Consider the following 27457-nt stretch of genomic DNA (forward strand, 5'->3'; position numbering starts at 1 on the left):
GAAACATATTCAGTATTTTCATGTTATATGTGCTTCTGGAAATTACATCATAAGAGTACGTTTAAAAAAAAAAAAAAGACAGAATCTTCCAGAGTCAGTCAATTCAGGCTATTTTCTAAACGACATGTTGAATACTGATTTTGGAGAGGAAAATCAAATTGCATTTTCCAGTTTTTTAAAAATGTTTTTTTAACACTTGTGCAAAGCATCAGATTTCATTTGTCAAGAATCCCCACCCCCTGAGAAGTATATATCCCCCCCCCTCTGTGTCTTAGAAATACGCTCAGCGTTATCTCCAAAGCCTCCTCAGGAATACACACACAGAAAGGAAGAGACTTTTCAGTTATGCACTTGTTGCTTAGCTGTCCTCTTCATCGTCGCTGATAAGGTCGCGCCTCTCTGGGTTGGTCTCCCGCTCACGTATAAAGTCTGCACGAATGGCTTCCAGTTCTGACAGCTCCAGGCGAACTTTTTCCAAATGGTAAGTGCGTCTGTTGCGGATCTGCCTCAGAGGGAATGGATTCATGTCCACAAATGCAATATTACAGAGCTTCCTAAAATAAAGGGAAACAATATTAGTATATCAGCTATACAGTGATATCTATTCAATCCCAAAAGTTCATCTTCCTGTCTGTATCAGACAGCAGTGACTCATTATTTGCATTGAATGTTAAGTAAAATGGCAGTGTAGACAGGCTAAGGATGTATTTACAAAGATGCTGTAGAAATACAATGTCCTATGTTGCTCTGTAAAATCCAGTGAAATGCTTAAGATCACTAGCCCTAGCATATCCTTTTATAGACAACTTGAGTTAGTAAAATACGGGTAATTTATGCCACACTACTAACTACAAAAGTTTCTACTTGATTTTTTATAGACAAGTTTTTTTTTGGTAACCATTAATTTCAATGAACTGCGCAGTGGTTTGTAAATAACCACTTCAAGAGACGTACCCATTAAAAACACACATTGGCAAAAAAAAAGTTCTGATGTTTTTGTGTGTTTTAAAGGGGACCCGTCACCCAAAAAAAATATTCAAAATCCTATTTTATTACATTAGTCAAGCAAAATTAAATTTAATTACACTGTATAAATTATTTGAATCTTGCTTCCTTCAGTTTGCAATTTCAAAATTATAACTAGAGGGCAGCAGCCATTTTGTGGACACTGTTATTAAGGCAAGCGTTGCATCATGTCAGAATCTTGTTTGTGCACCAGAATGGGGGACCCCATGTCCTTCCCCATGCCCTGGCTACACAATTAAATGGTAAAGAGAACAGGGGAATATGTTGAGAGCAGTGACATCTAGGAAGTGCTGAATGGAAAGTGAAAGTAATTGTCTGCCCCGCCTCTATGCCCAGGGCATAGAGGAGTGGCAGACAATATTTGATTGACAGCTGAGATTTTTAAATGATTTTACAACAGCTATGAATGCTTTAATCAAAAATAGAAATTGGATTTCATGTTTAATTTGAAAAGGACTTTTCTTATACAGATTTTTGTGTCTGGGTGACAGGTCCACTTTAATACACTTAGCGGCCGATTCATCAAAATGTGAGGTTAGAGGTCACCATGGAAAATTCACCCAATTTCTATCAGTTCCTATGGGACTTTTAGTAGTGTAATTATCAATAGGTAGACGTTAATTATCAATAGGTAGAAGTTAGACAAATACAAGAGGTCCTCTGCACTCAACCCATTATCAATATATTAAGGACATAACATTTTGTGACTTAAAGGGATACTGTCATGGATAAATATGTTTTTCCAAATTCTGCACTAAAATCAGTTTCTCAAAAGAGCAAAATTATATTTAATTTTGAAATCTGACATGGGGCTAGACATATTGTCAATTTCCCAGCTGCCCCAGTCACGTAACTTGCGCTCTGATGAACTTCAGTCACTCTTTGTTGCTATACTGCAAGTTGGAGTGATAACAACCCCTTCCCTTCCCCCCCCCCAGCAGCCTAACAATAGAACAATGGGAAGGTAACCAGATAGCAGCTACCTGATATAAGACAATAGCTCCCTGGTAGATCTAAGAACAGCACTCAATAGTAACATTTAAATCCCACTGCAACACATTCAGTTACATTGAGTAGGAGAAACAACAGCCTGCCAGAAAGCAGTTCCATCCTAAAGTGCTGGCTCTTTCTGAAAGCACATGACCAGGCAAAATGACCTGAGATGGCTGCCTACACACCAATATTATAAATTTAAAAAAAATACACTTGCTGGTTCAGGAATGGCATTTTATATGGTAGAGTGAATTATTTGCAGTGTAAACAGTGTAATTTAGAAATAAAAACTACACCATAAAAATCACGACAGAATCCCTTTAAACTAAGCTTAAGGCACAAACTGTTTCAAAGTCCTTAATATATTGATAATGGCTTGAGTGCAGAGGACCTCTTGTATTTGTCTATGTGAATTTTGTGGTAAAATTTAGAGTTCACCAGTTGATAAATACATTTCTACACTTGCACTTTAGATTGTAAGCTCTTTTGACAGGGCTTTCCTCACCTTTGGTACCAGTATGGGTTGTTATGTATGTAACACATTTATTTCACAGCGCTGTGTAATATGTTGGCACTCTAAATACATGTTAATAATAAAAATAATAATAATAATAATAGAAATGAATAGAAAGTGGGTGATTTTTTCTGTGGTGAGCTCTAATCTCACATTTTAATAATCTTAATCATTTCATTCCATTGTAATCACAGTATTGCAGAACAAGGTGGGGGCAAGGGGATGGGGCTGAGCAGGCGTGCACCAATACTACTTGGCCCGACTTGGCTGCGAGTTTCACTGCAGATGGCAGTAGTTTAGATACTCACCGTGCATCAAGTATTGTCCGACTAAAATAGCGCAAGTACGTAAAAATGGACATTGAATCTTGTAGCTTTAGTATTTCCTCTTCTTTGTACTTAAATAATCCCAATGCAAAGCGGAAGATTACCTAGGTATAGAGGAGGATTTAATTGAAATACTGTTGAGAAACAAAAAAAAAAAATCCCCCTAATCTCAAAGGCTGTAATGAAAAATATTTGGTGCCAGGTTCAATCTGGACTAAATGAAAGTTAAAGGAGAACTAAACCCTAAAAATGAATATGGCTAAAAATGCCATACGTTATATACTGAACTTATTGCACCCGCCTAAAATTTCAGTTTCTCAATAGCAGAACAGGTGAAGCAGTGCACTCGCTTAACCCACCCTCTGCTGGATAGCCTGGTGCACAATGTGGGAGGATTCGTCAACCTCCAAAAGTCAGTGAAAGTATGACACACTGGCACTCAAGGCAAAGGAATGCAGGGTTACCCTTTGCGGTTTATTTAATACAAACCTGCAACGTTTCGGGCAAGCCCTTTATCAAGCATACAATGGCTTTGCACGTTCGCATTAAATAAACAGCAAGGGATAACCCTGCATTCCTTTGCCATGAGGGCCAGTGTGTCCTACTTTCACATTCAGTTTCACAATAGCAGCAATGATACAGGACTTCAAACTTGTCACAGGGGGTCACCATCTTGGAAAGTGTCTGCGACACTCACATGCTCAGTGGGCTCTGAGCAGCTGTTGAAAAAGATAAGCTTAGGGGTTGTCACAACTTATCAAGCAGAAACTTATGTTGACTTGTAACATAAGATGATAATTCTGATGCTAATTGCAATGGTTTCTGTGCTGCCATGTCGTGTTTTTTTCACGTCCCCTTTAAGGGCCAATGCCCAAACCTTTGTGCAAATTTATCCTCTATTTGTGCCCGTATGTTATCCACTATCTATCTAATATCCCATATATTCGCTGTAGTGCCATTAACAAATAATCACTCAAAAACATATAAGTCAGCATTAATTTTTAACAGGACTAAGGTTTGTCATAAAGTAGTTAATATCCCATTTGGCAAAAGCAGTGACAGCATGCAACATTTTGATCAATGTTGTTCTCCCAAATGATACCCCAGCAAACAAAACTCCATGTTGGCAGAGAACATTACAGAATTTGTGAGCAAGATGACCAAATGACACCACAGACAATGAACCCAGAGGTTTGCCTTCTAGGAGTGATTGATGATTTAATTCTTACCAATGCAACTAGAACCTGCCTCCCCCTTTATGTTTTATGTTAAGAAAACTATAATCATGCATTGGATGGGGCAAACTCTCCCATCTACTACCTTTTGAAAAAGAATGGTAGACAGTGCCCTCCCACTGATTAAAAACTTACCTATGAAACCAGAGGGGCACCCAATAAATTCGAAAAAGTTTGGGGGGCCTGGTGTGATCAAAACTCCACAGAACTTTGACCTTAGGCTGTATCTAAACAGACAATAACTAATATGGGCTTAATTAGTACAAGTACCAACACTGGTTAGCTTGGATAAAGTAATAATATACCCTTTGTTATACAGATTTGTATTGCAAAGAACACTACATAACACTGCTGTGTTTGTTTGCTATGTTGTTTATTTGTTACATCAATTAACATTCAATCAATTAAGAATTTATTTAGGGGATATTTTAAACCAGATTTGACCCTTACCTTTGAGCCCTCATAAAGTAAGGTGTCCCATATCCTGAACAAGATGTCACTGACCACACTGTCCACAAACACCACAAGGAACCAATTGAATGTAATCAAAGTGTAATCCACTTTATACTGCTCAAAGTGAGCAGTAAGACGAGGCAACTTCTCATTCATCAAGTCCTTGAACACACGCTGATCTACCTGTAGGCAAAATTAAAAACCATCAGTACTTTATTTTAACCACAGTAATGCACAGCCAGAAACTCACATGTAAGGGTAGGACTAGACAGACGTTTTCGTCGCGATCCGACAAATCGCATGCAACTGAAATAAGGTTAGAGATAGAAATGTTTGATGAAGTTGCCCTGCATCTGCATCCGACAGTTGTGTCACGTCGGATCAACAATGTGATTTCATCAGACATTTCTGTCTTACCCTATTTCCGCAGCATGCGATTTGTCGTATGCGTTTTGTCGAAGCAAGTCCGTGTAGTCCTACCCTAAGGATGATGGTGAAGGAGATTTGTCACCTGCAATAAATCAGTGCAACCCAGGTTGACATATCTCTAGAATACCATACCCTTCTGTAACATATGAATTACTACAAGTAAATCACATTACTCGAGGATACTTCTTCAGCATGGGGAAATGGAATGAATGCATTAATGTGATTTACTTGCAGGGATTCAAATGGGGATGGAATTTTCAGGAGATGACGTTTTTTATATTGCAGATTTACAGTTGGCGACAAATATCCTTGTCTGCCATGGCTCTGACAAGAGGAGAGACTGGCAGACGGAGGACACAAACCTGGACCAGGGGTATGCAGAGGATCCTTTAACTTCCAGTACCCCTTATTGTTGCATCCTAGGTAGGTGCCTTTTCTGCTAACCACTAGTTCTGGCCCTCTCTGCCTGGAGTGTGCCAATTCATTAGGCGGCACACAGTGATTCAAGTTGCTTGCGTATTACCCTGGGCTCAGTGTACAGTAAACTGGGCTGGTTCACTTTTTGAAGTAAAGGAGTGTTAGCCCCAGGCCTGGATTTGTGGAAAAGCCACCAAGGCCCCGGCCAAGGTTGGCAGGATTTAAGGGGACGGCATATGTCAGCAGGTTTTAAGGGGACGGCATATGTCCGCATATGACAGCATGCTGCCCAACCAAACTCACGTTGGTTCAGGAAATAGTTTTATAAATTTCCTGTGTGCCAATCACCATTGCTTTGGTCCCAATGAAAATCTGCATGAATAAAAGGGACAGGGCTGGGGAGACAAACGGCAGCGGAGGTGCCTGTTATGTAAATCCGACCCTGGTCAGCCCAGGGTACTTTTCACGGAGTTCGATGTAATGCTCCTTCCCTCACAATTTCACCTGTTATAACCAACTGCTCCTGTAATCAGTCTTTGACCACCATGTATGATTTGTTTGCACCAGGAATGCTTTACACCAGGAATATTTTACGAAACGTGTTTCCCCAATCAGGCAATCAGCAGGGCCCTCCTCCACCCTCAAAAAAGACAATTTCCACAAGAGATTGTTATATTCCTCAAAAACCACAAGGTTTTGCGGGGGAATAAAACAGATAAAATATATATAGTGCAGTATTTCAAAATAAATTATGATATTTTTAGTGAACTTCCTATGTTCAAATATACCCGCATGTGAATAATTTATACTTAAAAATCATGCACCACCATCAGGAGTTAATATTTAACCAGTGTAAAAGTCTGTAACTTAAGTGGTGCTAGAGGTGTTTTTAATATATGATAACTTCTCCTATACTTCCTACCATTTGACAATTAACCCTTGTCTAGTGCCCACTGACCCTCTTGGTATATGGCAGCAAATAGGCAGATAATATAATTTTGCACTAATTAACAAAACGGTTTGTTAAAGAATATATGCCTTTAAGCTACCTAAGCCAGTGTCTACTCTAAACATTGACAAGGTGAGTTCACAGGCTATGATAAACATACTAGATTTGATTGGTGCAAAAGTAATTATACTGATTGCAAAGTATATGAATTGCAATTTTCCATTTTGTTTTCCCAACATAGACATTTAATTAATAAAACAATGATTATGTATATGTATTGTTATTATTATTATTATGTAATATGTATTATTATTAGATAAAATGTTAGAGAGATACACATATTTTATTATTTATAGAGCATTAAATATGAACAACTGTAGAGAAAAATACATTTGTTTATTCCAAGAGACTGAAAGAGAGATGACAGTTACCTGTGAGCCTAGAAGGGTTTTGGTGTAATAATCACGTGGCATGAACACCTCTACAATGGTAACCAGACACCAAAAGGCATCCTCCTGGTCAAGGTACAGAAGAACGATGGCTGCTAGCCTAAATGTACAGAGATGTTCAGGTTACAAAGAATGCACACATTTTCAAGGTGAGATGAAGCACAGGTACAGTACTGTTAAGAGAACAGAAAATCAGAAATAGGAGGACTATATTTCTGTCAGTGTAAAGTATTTATACATATAAGGAGAGATATGCTTAGTGTAAAACATATTGCTTAGTAAAGCCAAGCTGGCATTCTACACTTTTTTTCATGGTGATTTGCTAGCAGAGGGTCTCTCGATACAGTTTTCAATGAAACCAGTAAAGTTTCCACTTACGGTATATGAAAAAACACAGATGTACAGACAAATGAGGTTCCTTTAGTAGAATAACCAATGCCAATATGTTTTAGTGACTCACTCATATTACAGAATAAGGCACAGAACGACTCAGTGTCTTACATGTATTGATGGTGGCTGAGTGCAGAAGACAGCCTTATTGCACACCCTCCTTATTTTTGAAAAAATTATTGGTGAGCACAATATTCCGTTGTTTATTATAGTTCATACAGGAGCAGTGGCCAGCTCCATGTTGTAGCTCCCACCCTTCACAGCTACAGTCAGGTGACCCCAGTGGTGGCCAATAAAAGGACAACCATGGTTGGGAGTTTTAACATTGAAAGCAGGTAAAAGTTAGTACCTGTGTAAAATGTATAATGAAGCAGTCTAATTCTTTATGAATTAGATAAATGTTGAGGGTAGGACTGGCCATACCAGGGCTGACATCTTATTCTGCAGTATATGGACACAAAAACTTACCGGTTGATTCCCTGGCAATAGCCAATATCTGGGTTTCTCCAGGAATAGGCCAGCAGAACATTACGGAGCTTCTGGATGCCCTCTGAAGTTAGTGATGTGTAGTGCTTGTTGTTGGGTAGCGTCCTCATGAGGTCAAGTTCAATTTGTTTGGATGCAGGGTTCTGCTTCTCTAGTGCATTCTGGAGCAGATTCTGAAAATATCCAGGAGCTGCCTCATCCTTCAGTTTCTTTATGTGCAGGTTTGTAAACCACTTCCACATTCTAGAGCGATGTTCATGAGGAATTCCATTACGGACAAGGGCTTTCAATTCTGGCGAGCGTGCCATCTCACGGTTCACTGTGCTAGCAAAATAATTGTCCCACTTGACCACATTAGAAATCTCTTGATTTTCAGTGAGTGACAACGTCTTCAAGTCCAAGGCTCTTACTTTGGCTACCAGTTTCTCCTCCTCTTCATCATCCTCTGGCACAATCAGGAACCCATGGATGTCATATTTGCTGTGTAAATTGAATAATAAGGCATTTCACTTGGCAGTTTGTAACTATGTATCCCAAATGTACAAATCTTGGCAATGTGCACATGAACTGAAAGTATTTATCCTACGTTTAACAGATATTTTTATGTGTCTATGCCCTAATTGGCTGAAGGCAAAGATTAAAACTCAGAGCTGTGTATGGATTGTATAGTCAATAAGGCACCAATCATTTTCTTAAAATAAAGAATTGTTGGGTCTCATGTAAAGACTGAGATAAACAGTAAGCAGACTATGCTAAGAAATAAGTAAATAACGCATTGCCAAAACACAGCATCTTACTTACTCTTATTAGTAATTTTTCTGTATAAAATGTAAAAATAGAACTACACAGCTTTACTATGTTTTTTTGAAAAGCATGCAAACAAACAAAATTAGGGGTTACATTTAACTAGTAGTGCAGGACCGCAAGCAAAGTTACTAGTTGATTAAGACCTTTCCAACCTGAGGTTATGAAATTGGCAGCAAATGTAAAATAAAATGTTTTTTATCAGTATAAGCAGTAGTTTTTCCTGGCACCTGTATAATTGAAGTGATATGAAGCCCAAGTACCAGTATGAGAATTAAGAAAGAACTTTGTGACAAACAACTAAGAACCACTGGTATATAGTACAATGACAGATCTATTTGCTTTCTCATTCAGCTTTAAACATTTATTTTTGTATGTGTTTGTTAAACCTCCTTCCTTTCAGGAATGAGATAATGTTGGGGTCCAGAAGGGGTGCATGCATGCATGTGGCAGCCCCAGTGGGCCCAGACCACCCCTCCCCAGTCCGAGGCTGGTGGTGCAATCTATATACTGGTCCTCTTTTTGTTATACACTCATTCAAAGTTTTCAGGTACTATGATAGTTGTAAACCAGAGTTTGTGTGCTTATTTACAGGTAAGATTTCATACCTAACTGTGTGAGGTTTCACAAATGTATGCTCATGCTGTTCAGCATTCTCCACCTTCAATGCATCCTCTAGTAATTGATTCACAAATTCTCGAGCTTTTCCTTGGCTATCTGAACACACTGGGGTCTTCATTTCATGAAGGAGGACAAGATACTTGCTCTCAATCTGGCACATTTTGGCCTCTAGATTGGTATACTGAGGAGAAAAGGCATTGATATTACATTAAACCTGGCTATTGGTGAATAACACTGGTTAACAAGAATACAGTGTTTTCTCTTTATGATAGCATTTTTTGGAGTAAAATGGTGTAAATACCAGAGGAGGGCCAAACCGACAGGCTGCCTTAGGCAACATGGCCGGCGTGAGCGTGCACACGTGTCTGAGCTATGTAGTTGCATGTGCACGGGGGGGCGCAAGTGAGCAGGCTGGGGACACGATCAGGGGAGCAGCAGCAGGAGCAAGAGAGCCTGAACTGGGGTAGGCAGATGACTGTTTCAAAGGTACCTGCCCAGCAATTAGACTACCGTAGGGATTAGCAGCCTATTGTCAGGGTACAAAAGGTGACAAAACTTTTTTTTTTTTAACTTTGTGTTTATTGAAATTTTACACATGCATGACAATATGTATTTTACTTTTCTCATCATAACATTAAATAAAGAACAGTTTTGTTATACATTATTAGTTTTTGTTTTTTGTTTTGTGTAAGTTTTCTGTTATCAGAAACTAATGATTATACATGGGGCGAAGAAAGAAAACAGGGAGGGGTGGGTTTGAAGGAGGGGGTTCAGTGGACAGAACTTGTTTTTAAATTACATTTGCATTAATTTGCTATTTTTGGCTTAATGAATGAGGCAATGTCAGCATTTTGAGTGAATAGATCTAATGTTATATTTAGTTTTAGTACCAGTACACAGTCCACTCCCCCAACGTACCCAGAACTACAGAGCTGAGCTGTTGTTGCCACTTTTAGCTGGGTCACTTCTGTTTCCAGCATCTGTGCACTAGCACTAAATTAAAAATTTGCCAGGAGATTTTACTTCCCCTTTAACAGGACACAATGCCTAATGGATATAAAATATGTGGTAATGTATTCATCAATTAAGAGATTAGAAATGAACTCAAAGTTTGTGATAAAGTGTGTGTTCTGCCATATTGGACAAAGTGGCTGGGAATCTCTTCTCTGAAAGGCACAATGATTTGGATAGTTGAGAATCACCTGATGACAAACTGAAAGACTTAGGAAGAGCTAAAGACAAAATCAGAAAAAATGATATTCTGCAAAAAATACACTCTAGAAACTCTCTGTTTAAAAGACAAATTCAATGTGGTGATAGAGGTTTTTAAATATGGCAAGAAATCTGACAAATTTATCTTCACTTGTCTCAATATCACCCCTTTTGTGAATTTCCCCCAATGTGTGAGAAAACTGTATGCAGAGCTCACCCTTGTTTCCATTTCCCTCTCACGTCTTTCAGAGTTTCTTCGCAAAGCTGAAAGTTCCAGTATTTCCTTGTTGAGAAATTTATTTTGTGCTTTGTAACCTTGCAGATTGTCCTGTAGTGAAGTGAAAAGGAGATTCATATCCTGCCATTAATTCAGCCTGTAATTTGTGTTACAATTAATTCATGAGAAAATCTTCTCTAGGAATCTCTTGTTTACTGCATGCCTCAATATATTACCACCGCTAGGGATGCACTGAATCCATCATTTTTATATTAGGCCGAATGCCTGAATCCTGGCTCTCATTTGTGTAATGAAATCTGTGCAAAATGTAAAAACATTCTAAAACACGTTGTCTTCAGTTGTCCAGTGCCTTAAAACTCCAGCGACTTTAAAGTAGAGCTAACCCCCAATAAGAAAATCCCTATCCACTACGCTAGATAGTCCCCCCACCCTGCTTTCTCCCCGCATAGTTCTATTCCAAAAAGTGGCCTGAATATCTTGCTCACGCATTTATGCAGAGTAGCCCAGCAGAGCTCATAGATGTCATCTTCCAGATCTTCGGTCTTCTTCAGATTCTACTTCAGCAATTTAAGAAACTTTTCGGCGCATGCTTAGTTTGAGCAGTCCGCTATGACTGCCCATGAGCTCTTCTGCATTATTCTGCATAAATAAGCGAGCATGATATTCAGGGACACTTTTTGGAATAATGTACTATGCGGGGAGGAAGCAGGGAGGAGGGGACTATCTAGAGTAGTACATGGGACTTTTCTTATTGGTGGGGGAGTTAGCACTCCTTTTTAGTCAGCAGAGTTAAGGCATTGGATGTTATTAAGGGGGGGTTAGTTTTTCTTTAAGGGATCAGATTCCATTTGGCTGATCGCTAAGCGCAGTATGTGCTGCAATTTGGTATACAAAATTCTGCATTCGGTGTATCCCTAAAATCCACAGATAATTAGTGGCCACTCACACAAAACCACTACACCACATGCTTTATTAAACTGGTGAAAGTAGATCAAAATTAACCAGCTTTTTATCTCTCAGAACTCACCTCTGTCTTACTTATCCATGACCCCTATTAAGGTATTATAAATTACAAGGCCTAAAGAAAAAAACAACAAATGTAATTTTTTAATACTGCAATTGAAATTAAAGGGAACCTACACCCCATGAACATTGCCGGTCTGTATAAAAATATATCTCATAAAATGTGTAAAATAATGTTTCATCTAAAAAATATATATATATTTTTATGGTAGTAGGTGCCACTGGATAATAATCCAAAAAAGAAAATTTGTAGTAGTAAGGGCTTCTTCACCATGGCTTGTACAATTTACTGTGATTGCACACGAACCAAGGGCACATATATATATATATATAATCTATTTGTATGCATATTTTTATTTATATAATGCTTCTTATGTAAACAGCATTGTACAGAAATTCCAAACCCATAAAAAGTTAGGCAAAATTAGACCTATTGTAATGTTTATTAGAATAGGGCCTGACATGCTTAAAGCTTGTTTAACTTCATCTTTAAACACGTTCGGTAAATTGTAAAGCAAAAACAAGTACACCAACTAGAAATAAGCAGGGAATATAGCCATGGGTGGGGAGATATTTCTTTGGCCTCCAGACTGCTCAAGAGCCCCACTAAAAAATATATTAAAATAAAATAATGATGCCATCCAAATATGGTGTTTAGTGAATAACGGTCATACAATATGGAAATAACTAGACAGCACTGGTTTAAGGAACATAAGGTATTGTATGATGTAACATGGTATGAGGACATGGGCAGTAAATTAATTATTGAGGCATAGCTATAAGAGAAACTCCCCAGCTTCACGAAAACAGAAACATCCACCAGCATAGCTATTCAAAAGCACTATTTAGAACAGTGATCCCCAACCAGTGGCTCATGAGCAACATTTTGCTTACCAACTCCTTGGATGTTGCTCTCGGTAGCCATAAACCAGGAGCTTATATTTTAATTCTTGGCTTGGAGGCAAGTTTTGGTTGCATTAAAACCACTGCCAAACAGAGTCTGCTGCAAATTGCCAATCCACATAGCGCTACCAAATAGCCAATCACTTACATTATGTGGCACCCCAGGAACTTTTTTAGGATTGGGGACCTCCGATTTAGAAGGAAAACATTACATTTTATGTATATTTATTTGTGTGTGTGTGTGTGTGTGTGTGTGTATGTGTGTGTGTATTAGAATGTGTATCGCTGACGTGTTAAACATTTTAGTTACTGTGCATTCACAAGTCTAAATCTTAAGAGGGATGCCTGAAAAAGGGAGGCAGGACAGCCGTGTAGTGTCATGTTATTTTTTTTATCCTTAATGACCCACTGGCTGATAAATGTAACAATTTAATGTCAATATTGAGTTACTGTAAATATTCCCTTCAATAAAATTATCAGTTCTTGTAAAAAAATCATGTATTGCAACACAGCTTACAATGTGTGAATCTGTCTTGGAATCTATTGTGTGGCAGAAATTAAAACTTTCCATTTGATATAGCAGTTGATTAAAGGCAAAAAAGTTATTAAAAACTCCCCAATTTTTGGATCTTTCCCCCAGTCACATGAAACACAAGTGGAAAAACATGAAATGAGACATGTACATTGATGAGAACTCACATGGAGGCGATTTAGCTCATCCTGGTCTTTCTGCGGTGCTACAGGAATCTCAGTGGCAGCAGTGGAAGAAGGAATGTGTTGCTCAAATTCACTTAGTTGCCTTGATAATCTCATAATAACCTCATCTTTGGCCTGAATTGTCTCCATCGTCATAGTGAGCTGCGCCTTTAACTCTTTAATACTGCACTTGAGTTCTTCCACCACCTGGTGCAGATGGTCTTTCTCCAAGGTCTGCCTCTCCAGCAAATGATTCAACTCCTGGATCTGAGCATCTTTCTGCTGTAGTAAATGCAAGTGTTCTTTAGACAGTCCATCGCAGAATGGGCTGGCAAAATATTTATCATATTGGGATGACCTTAAAGATTGCTGTAACAGCCTGACAAGCTCCTGGAGAAAATAAAAGAAATTACTTTGTAATAACAATTTATGAAAGTACAAATGTATTGGTTGGTTTATAGTTACTAAACTGCAAGACAGCCATCCTATTAGAGACAGGAATAATTGCTCAGCCTGAAGGCTACTTATGTTGACATTTGTGGAGAACACCATTTTATTCTCCTAAATAAACCTGGAGGCCAAGCATGATGGTACATGATCTAATGTAGGAGTAAAAACCCTTGCTGCCCTAGATCACTATGGCTGAATAACTGATATCGGCATGTTGTCTGTATCCCTTATTGTCAGCTAATGGGCCCAGCCAAGCATTGGACTTGAAAGAGGGGTTTGACAGAATATTTTTATATGGTGCTGCTTACTTGGTCAAATTTATCTTTGCCCCAGCTAAATTCCCAACCACTGGCATACAAACAAGGACCGACTTCATCAGCAACCATTTAACTTTTTAGTATGTTTTTGCTTTATGATAGTAAACCTACACAAAGGAAAGAGCATACAAATTTCACCTAGAATTGAACCAAAGCCTCTAGTATTATAAGACAGCAAAGCTACACATTGTGGCATCTGTCAAATATTTTTGTCTCATATTCCATATTGACATGCAATAGATAATTTATACTTTGTTTATGTTGTTTGCAAGACTAGTATGGATACATTCTTGCATTACCTCTTGTTTGTTTAGAGGCAAATCTTTTCTATAGTATTGAAAATTACAGTTTCATTCTATAATCGGTGCTACATACTATGTATGAAATTGATCAATTCATTGCTGAAATCAGGCTGAAGATGTCATAACTTACTAAAAAGGGTACATTTTCCCTTTAAAATATTCATGTTAAATCAAAATGCTGGCTTTTTAGCTACTGTGAGAAACACCCTTGACTGCTTGACAATACCAGGAACTGTAGAGCATTCTAAACTTTGTTCTTTGCTCCTAAAAACAGAAGACAATGCTCACATGATGTCCTAACTATTTATAGAATCCAGAAGGAAGCTGTTAAATCCAGCTGAGATACATATCTGGCGAATCCCAAAAAGCTATGTGATTAACCATCAGATATTTCCACTGTATCTGAGAGATCACAAGACTTCCAGCTCAAATTCCCTAAATTACAAAAGCAAGCACATCTGTCCTGCCAAGATTTCTCTGCTGATGTTACATAGATGGGCTGCAGAGCTGGACTGTAAAATTTCTACCCCTTGTGACCTCTGGATATTGCATACAACAGCAGAAATTCATTTAGGACTACAGAATGATATTCAGATGATATTTTTAATGAACAAACAGCTGACCTACTATCAGAACTGCGTACAGAGCAGAACAAAAGTGCCATTTTTTTCGCGGCTTCTGTTTTGACGGCAAAAACACGGAAAAAAAAAGTTGCGTTAAAAAACGGACGCTATTTTTTTCTGTGATTTATTATGCCCCGAAGCTGTTCCAAGTACGAATCCGAAAATACTCCATCTAAAACCTGCCGAATTCATGTAAAAGTCAATGGCAGGTGTCCCTTTAACCATTTCAAGATGTTTTAACCTCACACAAAGTTCGGAGTTTTTAGGGTTTGATGCTGGTTTTTTCACAAAACTCGTTTTGTTTGTGGTTTTCGTGCATCAAACGCAAAAAAACATGAGTTTTGCGCACAACGATCCAAAAAAAATCAACGTTTTTCCCAATCCAATTTATTGAGTTTTTTTATTGATAGATATGGGCATATTCTAGTTTGGTCTGACTTTTTTATTTAAAAAATCTGAAATATTCTGACATGTCATAGGGCTGCTGCATCTTCCAGTTTGTACAAATGTATACAATGTAAATATTCAGAAAGTGCTTTACATCCCCCTTTAGACATAGCACCTGCAATATAAAAAAGAAAGAACTGGGCACCAGACTGGCACTGTATACAAGTATTACTGCTGATGCACGTTTCTGTTCCTCCAAGATGGAGCTGTAGTTTTTTTGCCCACACCAGGGTAATAATGCTGACCTTCTGACTTAATAAATCCTTCTTCAATCTCTCCAACTCTTCCTCTTGGTTCTGAAGCTTCAGGAGAACATCACTTTCCATCCTGGAGTCAGACACAGGCAGGGAATCCAGTAAGCACTCTGTTCTGTTTTTGTTCACACCCATCATCTCCCGCAATGGCCTCCTTGCCCTCTGGGGAATGCGACCAAAATCAAATGGGAAACTCATTCCTGTTCAGCACACAAGCAATAAGAGGAAAAAATAAGGAAGTTGTACTCCATACTGCAAACATTTCTTAAAGGGGTGGGTTCACCTTTAAGGTAGCTTTTATTATGTTACAGAACTGTCAATTCTAAGCAACTTTTCAATTGGTTTTCATTATTTATTCTTTTATAGTGATTTGCCATTTTCTCCTGACTCATTGCAGCTTTCAAATAGGCGTCGCTGACTCCCTTCTAAAAAACAAATGCTCTGTAAGGCTACAAATGTATTGTTATTGCTACTTTTTATTACTCATCTTTCTATTCAGGCCCTCTCCTATTCATATTCCAATCTCTTATTCAAAGCAATGCATGGTTGCTAGGGTAATTTGGACCTTAGCAACCAGATAGCTGAAATTGCACACTGGAAAACAGCTGGATAAAAAGCTAAAAAAATCACAAATAATAAAAATTAAAAATTGTAAATGGTCTCAGAATATCACTAAAAGTTAAGGTGAACAACCCCCTTTAATCATTTACACACTGTCACAATAAAGAAATTGTACAATGTAACAGCAATGGTTATAGAAATATGCTACTGAAACTACTATGTATAAATAAAGTGGAGTGAGGGAATGGGGGAGGGTTTATAATATGCTGGGAATATTTGTCAAGCGTTGGACATTGTAACTTAGTCAAAAGTTAAGCTACCAAAGTGAAACAAACTAGACACAAACACACAGATCTTGCGACTCGTAAAGTAACTTCAGGTAAGGAGATGGAGCATTAGGTTTTCCCATGGGCAATATATGTTATTGCAAGTCGGGAAAGCATTTTAGGGAGATCTGTTGCTTACGGTGGCACAGATTTACTGCAGGCGACAAATATGCCTGTCTGCCATACCTGATGGCTATTATATTACAGCCCTGATCTTATGTTCCCAGATTTTATGGTTTCCTGGATTTGGCGCTGATTTTTTGTAGTCTCACATATGATACTGATACCTGAAATTAAAAATTCTAACTGACAGGTTGAAATGGGACACTCAGGTTGGCAAAAGAGTCAGGTTTAGGAACTTCAACTTAGAATTAGCAGAATTATCAGTGAGAAATGATCAACTTGACCTATAGGGAAGTTTTTATATACGGAGTATTAATATTTTGAAATGTAGATTTTTTTGTGTCAGTATCAGTTTTATTCTACCTCGATTTTACACATTCCCTTTGCGAATGTAAAATCAGGGTTCTGCTGCAACTGTCAAACTGCAACTACAGAAAAAAAGTGACGTTAGAGATGTCCTCTAGAGTGAAATTCCGCCACTCTCCATTCATTTCTATGGGAATTTCAAAGGCGTATCACAAAGGATAAACTTTCCCTTTCACCCATTGATAAATACTCTTTTAAAAATCCCACAGGTCATTCATTGTGGGAACTGGTGTCTTGGCTGGAGGAGAGCAGTGCACCAATACGTTTAAATACTGTAGTAAAATAATCAGAGAAAGCAGAGAAGGGAATTACAGATTAAGAATTAAGTAAGAAATAACTTTAAAACCAATATGTATATTTTGGAATATAATTTTTCTTTCATTATGCAAATATATATTTTTTTCTTTTAAATGTTCATAGATAAAAACCACAAAATGCTTTATTCAAACTATTGAATAAATATTTATATTTTTTTCGAATTTTACAACAGGCAAGAGTTCAGAATGGAGATATACAACGTAGCGGAGAACATGGATAGAAGATAAACAATAAAAAGAAAAAACAATAAAATGTAAGCCTCATAGTAAGTCCATCTCCGGTTGTTTTGGTCAGTGACTCTGACAACCAGAAAGCATATTCAGTTACAGGCTGAAAACCATAAAAACAAATGAAAAAGTTGCTTAGAATAGGTCGATCTATAACTTACTAAAGTTGTATTTAAACCTGAACTTCCCTTTGAAGTCCTTGACATACAATCATTTGCATAAAAGGTGCAAGTGCCAAATATTACACAATAATACATAAAATACAATTCATTAAAATCAGAACCACCAACCTTTTTTGATACTAATTAGGGCTTTTAAAGGGCACCCCAAATTTTTTGCTCCAACAGATGTGGGGACTAACAGTGGGAAAACAAATGTTTCTTTTTTCTAAATGCCTCCCTCCAGCACTAGGCCACCAGCACTGGGAGGGAGCCCCTGGTGTGGAGCAGCTTTGTTGTGGCACTGAAAATATGCATAATGAGCTGATTATGTGCATGCATGCCACTAAACATGTCCTGCACATCTTGTTGGGGTAAATGGGGTGCCCTTTAAGTATCTTAAAGTATCTACCCTACAATATCTTCATGCAACTAGAGAGTGACTTTTCTCCTGAAAAAAAAAAAAAAAATTAGGGCCAAGATCTAGTTGCATTTCTTGATGGAATCAAAAAGATTTAAGAATATTGCTAGTTCTTACCTGTGCTTCCTTTGATGCCTTCTGCGTAAGGTTTCCTTTTTTCCACATGTAGAAGGGATTCTTCTAGCTCTTTGGGAGTTGGGTTCAGCAGTTCCCACTCCTCATTTGTGTAGAATGTACTCTTCCTGCATTCACTGCTTTTGCCTGGGCGAAGGTGTTGCATAGAGTTTCTAATATAAAAAGCACAAGAATTTCAAAAACAAAGATTATGCAAAACCTAAATGGGAAATAAGTATAACAAATGTAAGTATTTTAAATACTTCAAATGCTTCAACTCTACTTATGCAGTGGAATATTGTGTAACAGACTTGTGGAAAAAAAACAGGTATTAGTAATGGTTTAGAAGCAGCACCACCTATCAGTAAAGGGCAAGGGTGCTTCGCCAATGAGGCGAGTTGAGGCTGTCGCCTCAGGCGGCAGCGTCCCACTAGGTACCAGGGGGGCGGCAAAAATGCTGCTCCTGGTACTTTAAGAGCGAATTTCCAGGGGAGGGGGGGGGGGCAGCTGGTAAAGGGTCAATAAACCCACTTTTCTTTTTGTCCTTAGACAGCACCAATGAGATTATGTACTCCCAATACCTGGCAGGACAGAAAAATATTACAAATTAACCAATTCTATAAAGCCTCCCCTTCCTGCAGAGCAAGATTCCTTTAGGTGGCCATAGATGATACAATTAAATGTGCCAACGCTACTTCTGCAGTTACGCAGGAAAGATTGTTCAAGGGTAAGAAATTTGAAGCTTCCCGAAGCATAGCCAATCCCCTAGTGGCAGGAGCAGTACTTGCAGTTGAGGGAAAAAAATTTAAGTTTAGTCCTTGTCTGCTGCCATAATTAACTGTTCCTGGATTATGTGTCAGGGCAGCACCCATGTACCTTTTTTCTTTACTCGTGGGCTTTGTTTTAATTCCCTTCTGCCCCTTTCACCACCAGTCTGGAAACAGTGAAAAGATAGTAGAGTATGCATATCAGGTTAGGGAAACATGAAGTCAGAGCACAGAAATATTGTGGTGGGGAAGATCTAAAATTCCCAGCAATAAATTACTGAATTTTCCAAGCACTCCTGACCTCCCCTGCCCGATCGCATAAGGAAGGCGATACGCAAAGCAGGTACGTGCCAGCGACTGGGGGGAGGGAGAGAGGGACAGAGGGAGCCTGGCAATTGGGGCAGTTTTTAAAAAATATACAGATTTCCCCCTCCCAGTAGCGTGGCCTCCCGCTGCTCCCCCCCCCCCCACAGTGGCAGGGGGCCCTGCTACTGGAGGGGGGGAGTGGTGGGAGGCCACGCTACTGGGAGGGGAAAACCTGTATATTTTTTAAACAGTACAGATTCTGCCGATTCCAAGATGTGTAATCATGTCTTTCTACTTCTAATTACCAAACATCAAAGCTATTCTGAACGTAGGCGTTTTTTTAAAAAAAATATAAAAAATCTGAAAAATCACCTCAAAAGGTTAATTTTGCAAGTTCATATCTCTAGCAAAGCATAAGGTACCAAAAAAAAATCACCCTAAATCTGAATGCCATAGGTCCACTGAACAGTTTGATGCCCATTGTACATGGAATTACCAAAGCATCTGGCGCTTAGAGACCCCAAAATGAAGTTACTGCATACAAATTGTCACAGAGGTCACTTCAGCTACTGAGAAATCAACACATTTACTGCATTTGGGGGGGGGGGTAAAAACACAAAAACATATGTTGACCCCCCCAAAAACCATATATCTTTGGAAAGTTTTGATAAGGTACCTGAAAATTGCCTCAAAGCTTCCAGTTTCTAGTATCTTATCACCCACATAGCAAAAGGTACAAAAAAAATCCAAAAAAAACATTTTTAAACTTATTTAATAAGAGACAGAAACTAAAAAGAAATTAATGCCATTAATATGACACTGTAACTTTCACAAACATACAAAACTACATCTGCCCATGTGTAAATACAGAAATGTAGAGGAACATGGAAAGCATCTGAAATATGAAACCTTTCAATATTCACAACTGTTAACCAAACAAAATCTTTTTTTCCAAACACACTATGGAAATTCTGCCACTTTGTTGACTTCTTGACAAATTATTTGAAAAGGGCACATGGAAAAACTCACCAATGTTCATTTATCATAACCCTGGGCAGGAAGTATAAGAATGCACCAATTCGTGATTTTGCAGAGAGCCAATATGAGTAAAGTATCCTCAACTTCCAAAAGGGCAGGAGGAGAACGCCTACCTGCTTCCCCATCATGCCCCTGTATTCATGGGGCACCATAAAAGTGCAAAACGGAGCTCACAAGCCTGTGACAACTAATTCAAATGGAAGACAGTGTGCAAGATTTTTTTGCACCCAGCCTTCCGCTTGGTAATGACCCATACTATGTCTTGTTGTTTAATGTTGTAATGAAAGTTTTTTCCTTTAGGCACTTTGCTATAATTACATGCTAGATAAAATTACAGGCACCAATAGATATACAGGACTGTATAAAATTGGAAGTGCTCTATAAGTGTATAAGGAGACTAAATCCAGCAAATAGCCAAATAGTAGGTGCATTGGCAATAGGAAATGAAATAACTTTTGCCAAGGCATACCAAGATTTTCTAAGACAACTATGCTTCTGTGAATCAGTCAAAATGTTATAAGACTTACATCACATGGACATGAAATTAATGTTCTCTAAGGGAGGCCTCTTTCTTCAGTAGTTTCATTTGAGATATCAGAGGAAAACAGTTTATTCCAGAAGCCTAAAATTCATACAAATATATATGCCTATATAAAGATAAAAGGGCAACTACAAAGACAGGAAACAATAATAATATTAGGAACCACACACAAACTACTGGCAGACTATAAGGACAATAGTATAGAGGGCATTTTATTGACTCTGTAATTTGATCACAGAGAAGCACTTGGGCAACAAAACACCTCAAGTGCCAATGCAAGAGTGTGGTAAAATGCATCTGGGAACTTAATGATGAGTATATAAGTGCTGTGAGATAAATAAAAGGCCATTCATTATCATAAAGCTGGACCTCATTGCTTTATAAACAGAAGTCTTGAGATTCAAGATATGTTAATACAGTTGCAGCCTGTGCCACCTAATGTGGCACATTCAGCTTCTGCTTGACAAACTTCTGATGAGATTGCAGAATAGAGTAGCCTTGCAATAACATAGTTGCACTTCCTCTCTCCCTGCTGTGTTGCTTTATAAACATGTTTGCACTTGGTATCTGGCACTGTACTTGTTCATTATTTTGTTTCAGTACACACCTTATGTCATTAGTCCATTGCCTTAACAAAACCTGCACTGCTGCTGGGTTATTGGAAACTTGCTCGGCAGAGGTTTGGTCACCCAAAACGGATGGGCATGTCTCAACTACAAACTGGTTGCGTGCCCGTTCTGCTGCATCATTAATGTTAGGGATACCCATATAATCTGAAACAGAAGAAAATACATGGAATGAAATCTAGCTATATGTACATAATATTTTATCTATTGGTAAAAACATTACATAAATATCCAAGAATAGGTCTATTGCACTATGCAACAAAATTCAAAATGTGATAAAGCAAAATGAAACGGTTCTATTCACTTATACACTGAATGCATGACAGGCAAAAAACAAATGAGTCTTCAATATTCCTGGGATCCCAGCAGCCCCTGGGTTTGTGGTCTCTGTTATTCCACCTGTGCACCAACACGGCTACATTGCCTTTGCCACATCCAACAGGAAGAAAAACTATAACCAACCCTGTCCCTAATACTGCAGGAGATAAGTATAATATAATATGTAGAATATGTGTTTGCTCAGCTGTGGAAAATAAACATATTTTACAATAACTGTATACATAACTGAATACAAAAAAAATCATAGCATGGTACTCGGACAACAGATATCGGAGTGCTGTAGAATGCAAAATAGATTAAAAAACTTGCAATATGTTTACTTAAGCTGGCCATAGATGTTGAGATTTTTAAAAGATCAGATCCTGATCGTGAGACCACGATCTTCTCAGAACGATCGTACGAATTTACCATCAACTAAAAAGACCAATTTGCCAGGAAAACAAAGGCGAGCTGTCTGCTTGGCCCTGCAAAACTTGTATGCTTGAGTCAGCTGGATTCCTTAAGATCGTACATCTTACGATTTTTCGTCCGACATCTGTCAGGAAATTGATCGGCCAGGTTAAAAAATCTTTGTCGGTCCGTATCTATGTTTGCAGGGCCAAGCAAGAAATTTTCGTACAGCACCAATCAATTTAAAATGCCTTTATTGGTACATTTTAAGGGAAACAGCCTGGTCTGCGACGTTTCAGGCCTTCAGGCCTTTTATCAAGCTTGATAAAAGGCCTGAAGGCCTGAAACGTTGCAGACCAGGCTGTTTGCCATAAAATGTACCAATAAAGGCATTTTAAATTGATTGGTGCTGTACGAAAATTTCTTGCTTGGCCCTGCAAACATAGATACGGACCGACAAAGATTTTTTAACCTGGCCGATCAATTTCCTGACAGATGTCGGACGAAAAATCGTAAGATGTACGATCGTTCGAATCCCACTAACCGCGCGATAATTTCGAAGGATTGGTCGGGCTTCCCTAAAATCGGTCATTCGGCAAGAAGAATTGTCGCGTCTATGGGGAGCTTTAGACTTAGCTTGGAAACAAGGAAAGTGGAAGGCATGGCCATTTATATAGGGTGGTTATTGACTGCTTGCTGTGCATCTGACAGTATACAGGGAGGAATCTTTTTATTACTTGTTTATTTGAGATGGCAGCTATCATCACAGCCGAGGTGATGAAATACAGCTAGTGAGTACTTAAGTAAATGTGCAAGTATTTGAGAAGGTTGGTGTGTCACTAGACAGGTTTGAGGAGTTTGCCTCAGGGGTGGATTAACTTTTACTTTTGGCCCGTCGGTGACCCACCCTGAACCACAACTCAACTCTGCCCCTGATCCAGCACTGATTTTATGCAGCCTTAGCCCTCATGCCCCCCCCCCGGTCACTCATTTACTTGCAGCACACTTTAATGGATTGGTGAATATTACCATTTAAGGACAGTCAAAGGCTTTAATGATCAGTCAAACATTTTATATTTGTAAATAAAAGTTATGTTTTTGTTTTCAAAACCCAGTCAGCTGGAAGTCCACAGATGAACTGGATCTTGAGGGGGGGGGGGAGGTGGTGGGTATCAAGTGTTACTGCCTACTTAATATCTCCCCTAAAATTATTTCTACTATTACGTAATGTAATTTAACTGCAGTTGCAATTACTGTGCCTGTTACTTACTTAGTAAGACTGTTTTAAGAGTAAAAGCCAAGACGATATTAGCAGAAAGGTAGATACTGCTTTAGCAATTACATTACAAATAATGTTAAAACCATTCTTAATTGATGTACATTATCATGCTTTTTTTTTATATAACACAAACACCATTCATATCATTCCTTACTCTAATCCTATTACATTCATGCACACTATGGTCTGTTTTACCAAGTTCTAATTAACCTGCTTGTATATTTTTCGAGTGTGGAAGAAAATCAGAAAATCCAGGTGAAACCTATGCAGACACAGGGAGAACATAGAAAATCCTTGCAGATAGTGCCCTGGCTGAAATCAAACACTGGAACTCACCACTCCAAGGAGCAAGGCTAACCATTGCCCCATTGTGCTGCTTGAAATTACATTTTCTTTAAAGGAGACATATTGTGTGAAAAACAAGAATGTGCCAGTGCATTATATGCTTTAACATATATAAGGAAAGTTGTGTTTCAAGTTGATTTATTGAAAATTTCTGGAAACAACCTACTAATTCCAACCATATGTTCCACTTCCCGCTACCTCCTTTCCCAGGCTGTGCAGGGGAGCCAGCAGCACTTGGATAGAAACCAATCAGTAGTTAGGCTGACCTGATAGGGAACTGAAGCCTGTATTTGCTTGTGCAACTGCAGAGCTGTGATTGGCTTTCCCCTTCTACTGTACTTCTGGCAGGGACCATCATGACACACCCACCCCTCACTTGAAAATTGACTGTAGCAGATCTATAGGGAGCTCCAATAAAGGGACAGTTTTTAGCTCAAAGTAAAACTAGCACCATATATTATTCATAATGACATACAAGAATTGAGGGGGGAGGGGTCGCTTTTCCTATAATCATCCTTTAAATATTAATGTACATTAAAAGCTACCTATAACTCATGTTGATCATTTTTCATTGATAGGTCTGTTTTTGTAATTAATTGTTACTTGAAGTTCCTAAACCTGACTGCTTTACCAACCTGGCTGTCCCTTCTCAACATGTCAGCTAGAATTTCTAATGCTAACAGACTACTGAAGCTCAAATATGGCAGCACCCTCATAGAGGAACATGGGGGTTCAGCTGGATAATGTAAAATCATCTGCAAATATCTTTATGTCAAAATTAGAGATAGCATTCAAACACAATGTTATAATGGATGTAAAAAAGGTTTAATTTCATTTCTGGTGTCTTTAAAGGAACAGTAACACCAAAAAATAAAAGTGGCAATATAATGTAGTATTGCCATGCACTAGCAAAACTTGTGCGTTTTCAATAGAAACACTACTAAAGTTTATGTAAACAAACTGCTGTGTAGGCATGGAGGCAGCCATTCAATCACAAGATGCACAGTACAAAACAGAGTAACAGAGATAATATTTTCATTACTTTAATACACTTTCCTTTTTTGGTGTTACTGTTCCTTTAACTAAACTGCCCAACCTTATCGTAAAAAGGAGTACAGCAAATAACTAGCTTGTGCTGTTCCAATAAATCGTGAAGATAAATGAAAAGACTACAGTCCACTGTAAGGTTCAATTTCCAGTAGAAAGGGAAGTATGTGAGACAATTGGAGAAGGTATGAAAACTGATCTTACTAGATTGTGCCATGCTTATGTCCACTGCTTATAAATCACAGTTGTTACTGATACATTGTTCATATATATATATATATATATATATATATATATATATATATATATATATATATATATATATATATATATATGAACAATGTATCAGTAACTAAATTATTTAATTTAAATTAAGCAATTTTGAGACATAAATAAGAAAAAGCTGTGCAGCCAATCTTTATTTTGTAAAGGTTTCTGTGACATGGGGCATAATCCTTATTAGGATATCACAGAAACCTTTACAAAATAAAAAGATTGGCTGCACAGCTTTTTCTTATTTATGTCTCAAAATTGTTTAATTTAAATTTTAGGTTAACGTCTCCCTTTAAAAAAAACGACTTCAAAACCCTTCCAAATTAAGACTTCCAGTTGTATTTAATGAAAGCTGTCAGAAAATATAAAGTCAGAAATCTTACCTGGATTTTCTTTGGCCACCAGCCCAGTGTGGACCTTTGTAGATGCAAGGTTAATCACACTTTCTCTCTTTGATGCCCCAAAACTGTTGCAGTATTCCCAGCGTTTCTGCTGTAGCTCCTGAAGCCAATAAGTCATGGCATGTCTGCTGGGAGCCTTAGGAAAAGCACAAAGAAAGTGAAAGAATGTACATAAGGAACATGCAAGAAAACCAAGGCTTACTATAAATCAGTCTGTGTATCATATGACTACCAGCCGCTCAATGTCTCCTATCCAAGGACTGCTTACCAAATATCCTCTGAATATATTACTGAAAACTGGATGAAAACATATTAGTTTGCTGTTAAGAGCTGTGTTCTACCACATGCTAAATTCCAGGGTGCAAGTGTTCCAACACTTATCACAAAATCTGCCATACTTCTAATTAATAGATCCTCTGCAGACTTATAAAAAAACTATTCTCTGAAATACATACACATTTCTTGCATACACAGTCCACACTAGCAATACGTATTTGCATTGATATATGGACAAAGGTGGAAAAATGCCAAAATGAGTCACTAGTTGGAGGTTAAGTTACTAACTGGTTCAATATTAACAGTGTAAGCACAAAACCTAAAAGAACCTGAAGGCTCTTACAGTCGAGCCATGGCAAAGATTCCATTGGTGGCCTCCAGCAGTGATTACCAAAGGACCAAATAAATTGTGACAGTATTGTCTTACCCCAATTTAATAAACACATTTGTTTATAATAGGGCGGTCTGCTAAATATTCAATTACAAGAAACAAGTCCATTCATGGATAAAGGCAGTTCTAGGCAGGGACACAGAGGAAGCTATTGTAGGCCTACAATACTGCCACTCATATACACCAGGCATATGAATATAGTTGTGCAACATTTACCTGTCCTTTAAGGATCAACACACATGGTTAATGAAAATCGTCCTGTAATCATATGACGGACTGGAAGAGCACAATACGAGCATAAGCTTATTCTCTAATACTGTAATGTAAAAACCATCTACTCATCCCCAATTTCCTAAATAATTTTATTGTCTTCATGAAATACTATATCCTGAGCCAGGACATAAGCACATTTAACACATTTTACATTTATACCTGCATGGGTGCACATGTTTTCAGAAGCTTCAACTAAGCTTTGATGCACATTTCTATTTTTCTGACTTTTGTTTCTAGCCCAAAGGATTTCAAAACGCACATACCCGGAGAAAGGACACCCTCCCGGAGCTGTGGATTTCAAACTGCCCCTCTTCTGCTTCTAAGTTGTAACTGAAAGAGGCATCTCCGATATCAATTTGCCCAAGTGGCTGTGCATCCTGGTGGTGTTTGAAGTAATAAAGTTGGCACCTGTGAGGGTCTAGCACAAACCAGCGATTTTTGAAGCTTCTCAGAGGACCCTTGCCTGACAGTTTGGCTAGGTAGCCACAGAGTCTAGGAGGCTGCTCTTTGGAGGCTTCTCCAGAGGCCACACTGGTAGTGGGCTCTTCAGGGGGTGTGTTTTGACTGTCACTCAGATCCTGCTCCACCCCAGGCATCTCTCTGTTCAGGCCCTGCCACTTTTCTGCTGACAGTGTATTTTCAAGGCAACTTTCTCCCGTAAAGTCCATCTGTATGTGCACCGGCTATTTGTCCATTCTCTTTGCAGCTCCGGGATCCCCCTTTTATGCCATTGTCCTCAACGCCAGCAATGCAATATCGCCAGTTTCTAGTCGCTTACACCGACTAATAATGGTGCATCTCGGTTCCCGAGAACCCGCTCTGCCTTCACCCAACTTCACACAGAAAGTCCCTGGGTAGCTGAGCTTTCAGGCTGCACGGTTACACAGTTCTGTGCAGAGGATTTCTGTATTAAACATACTCTGCGAGGAGAGACCCCTCCTGACGCACCGTCTGCTCTCGCTCTCTCTCTCTCTCCAGCACATGTGACCGTGCA

At 38.5% G+C, this 27457-nt stretch overlaps 1 protein-coding gene across 1 annotated transcript; it reads right to left on the reverse strand.

Annotated features, from left to right (window-relative positions):
• Window positions 1-27432, reverse strand: tbc1d2b.S (TBC1 domain family member 2B S homeolog). The gene is made up of 13 exons (XM_018255621.2): window positions 26727-27432; window positions 25506-25659; window positions 21431-21596; window positions 18175-18344; window positions 15549-15757; window positions 13168-13554; window positions 10522-10632; window positions 9080-9273; window positions 7650-8147; window positions 6774-6891; window positions 4545-4730; window positions 2842-2963; window positions 1-554 (listed from the first exon to the last, which is right to left on the reverse strand). The coding sequence occupies exons 1-13, from the start codon at window positions 27129-27131 to the stop codon at window positions 359-361; spliced, it is 2916 nt and encodes a 971-aa protein (XP_018111110.1). The 5' UTR covers window positions 27132-27432; the 3' UTR covers window positions 1-358.
• Window positions 27433-27457: the final 25 nt, after the last annotated feature.

Source organism: Xenopus laevis, chromosome 3S (genome assembly GCF_017654675.1).
Source record: "Xenopus laevis strain J_2021 chromosome 3S, Xenopus_laevis_v10.1, whole genome shotgun sequence".
Lineage (NCBI taxonomy): Eukaryota > Metazoa > Chordata > Amphibia > Anura > Pipidae > Xenopus > Xenopus laevis.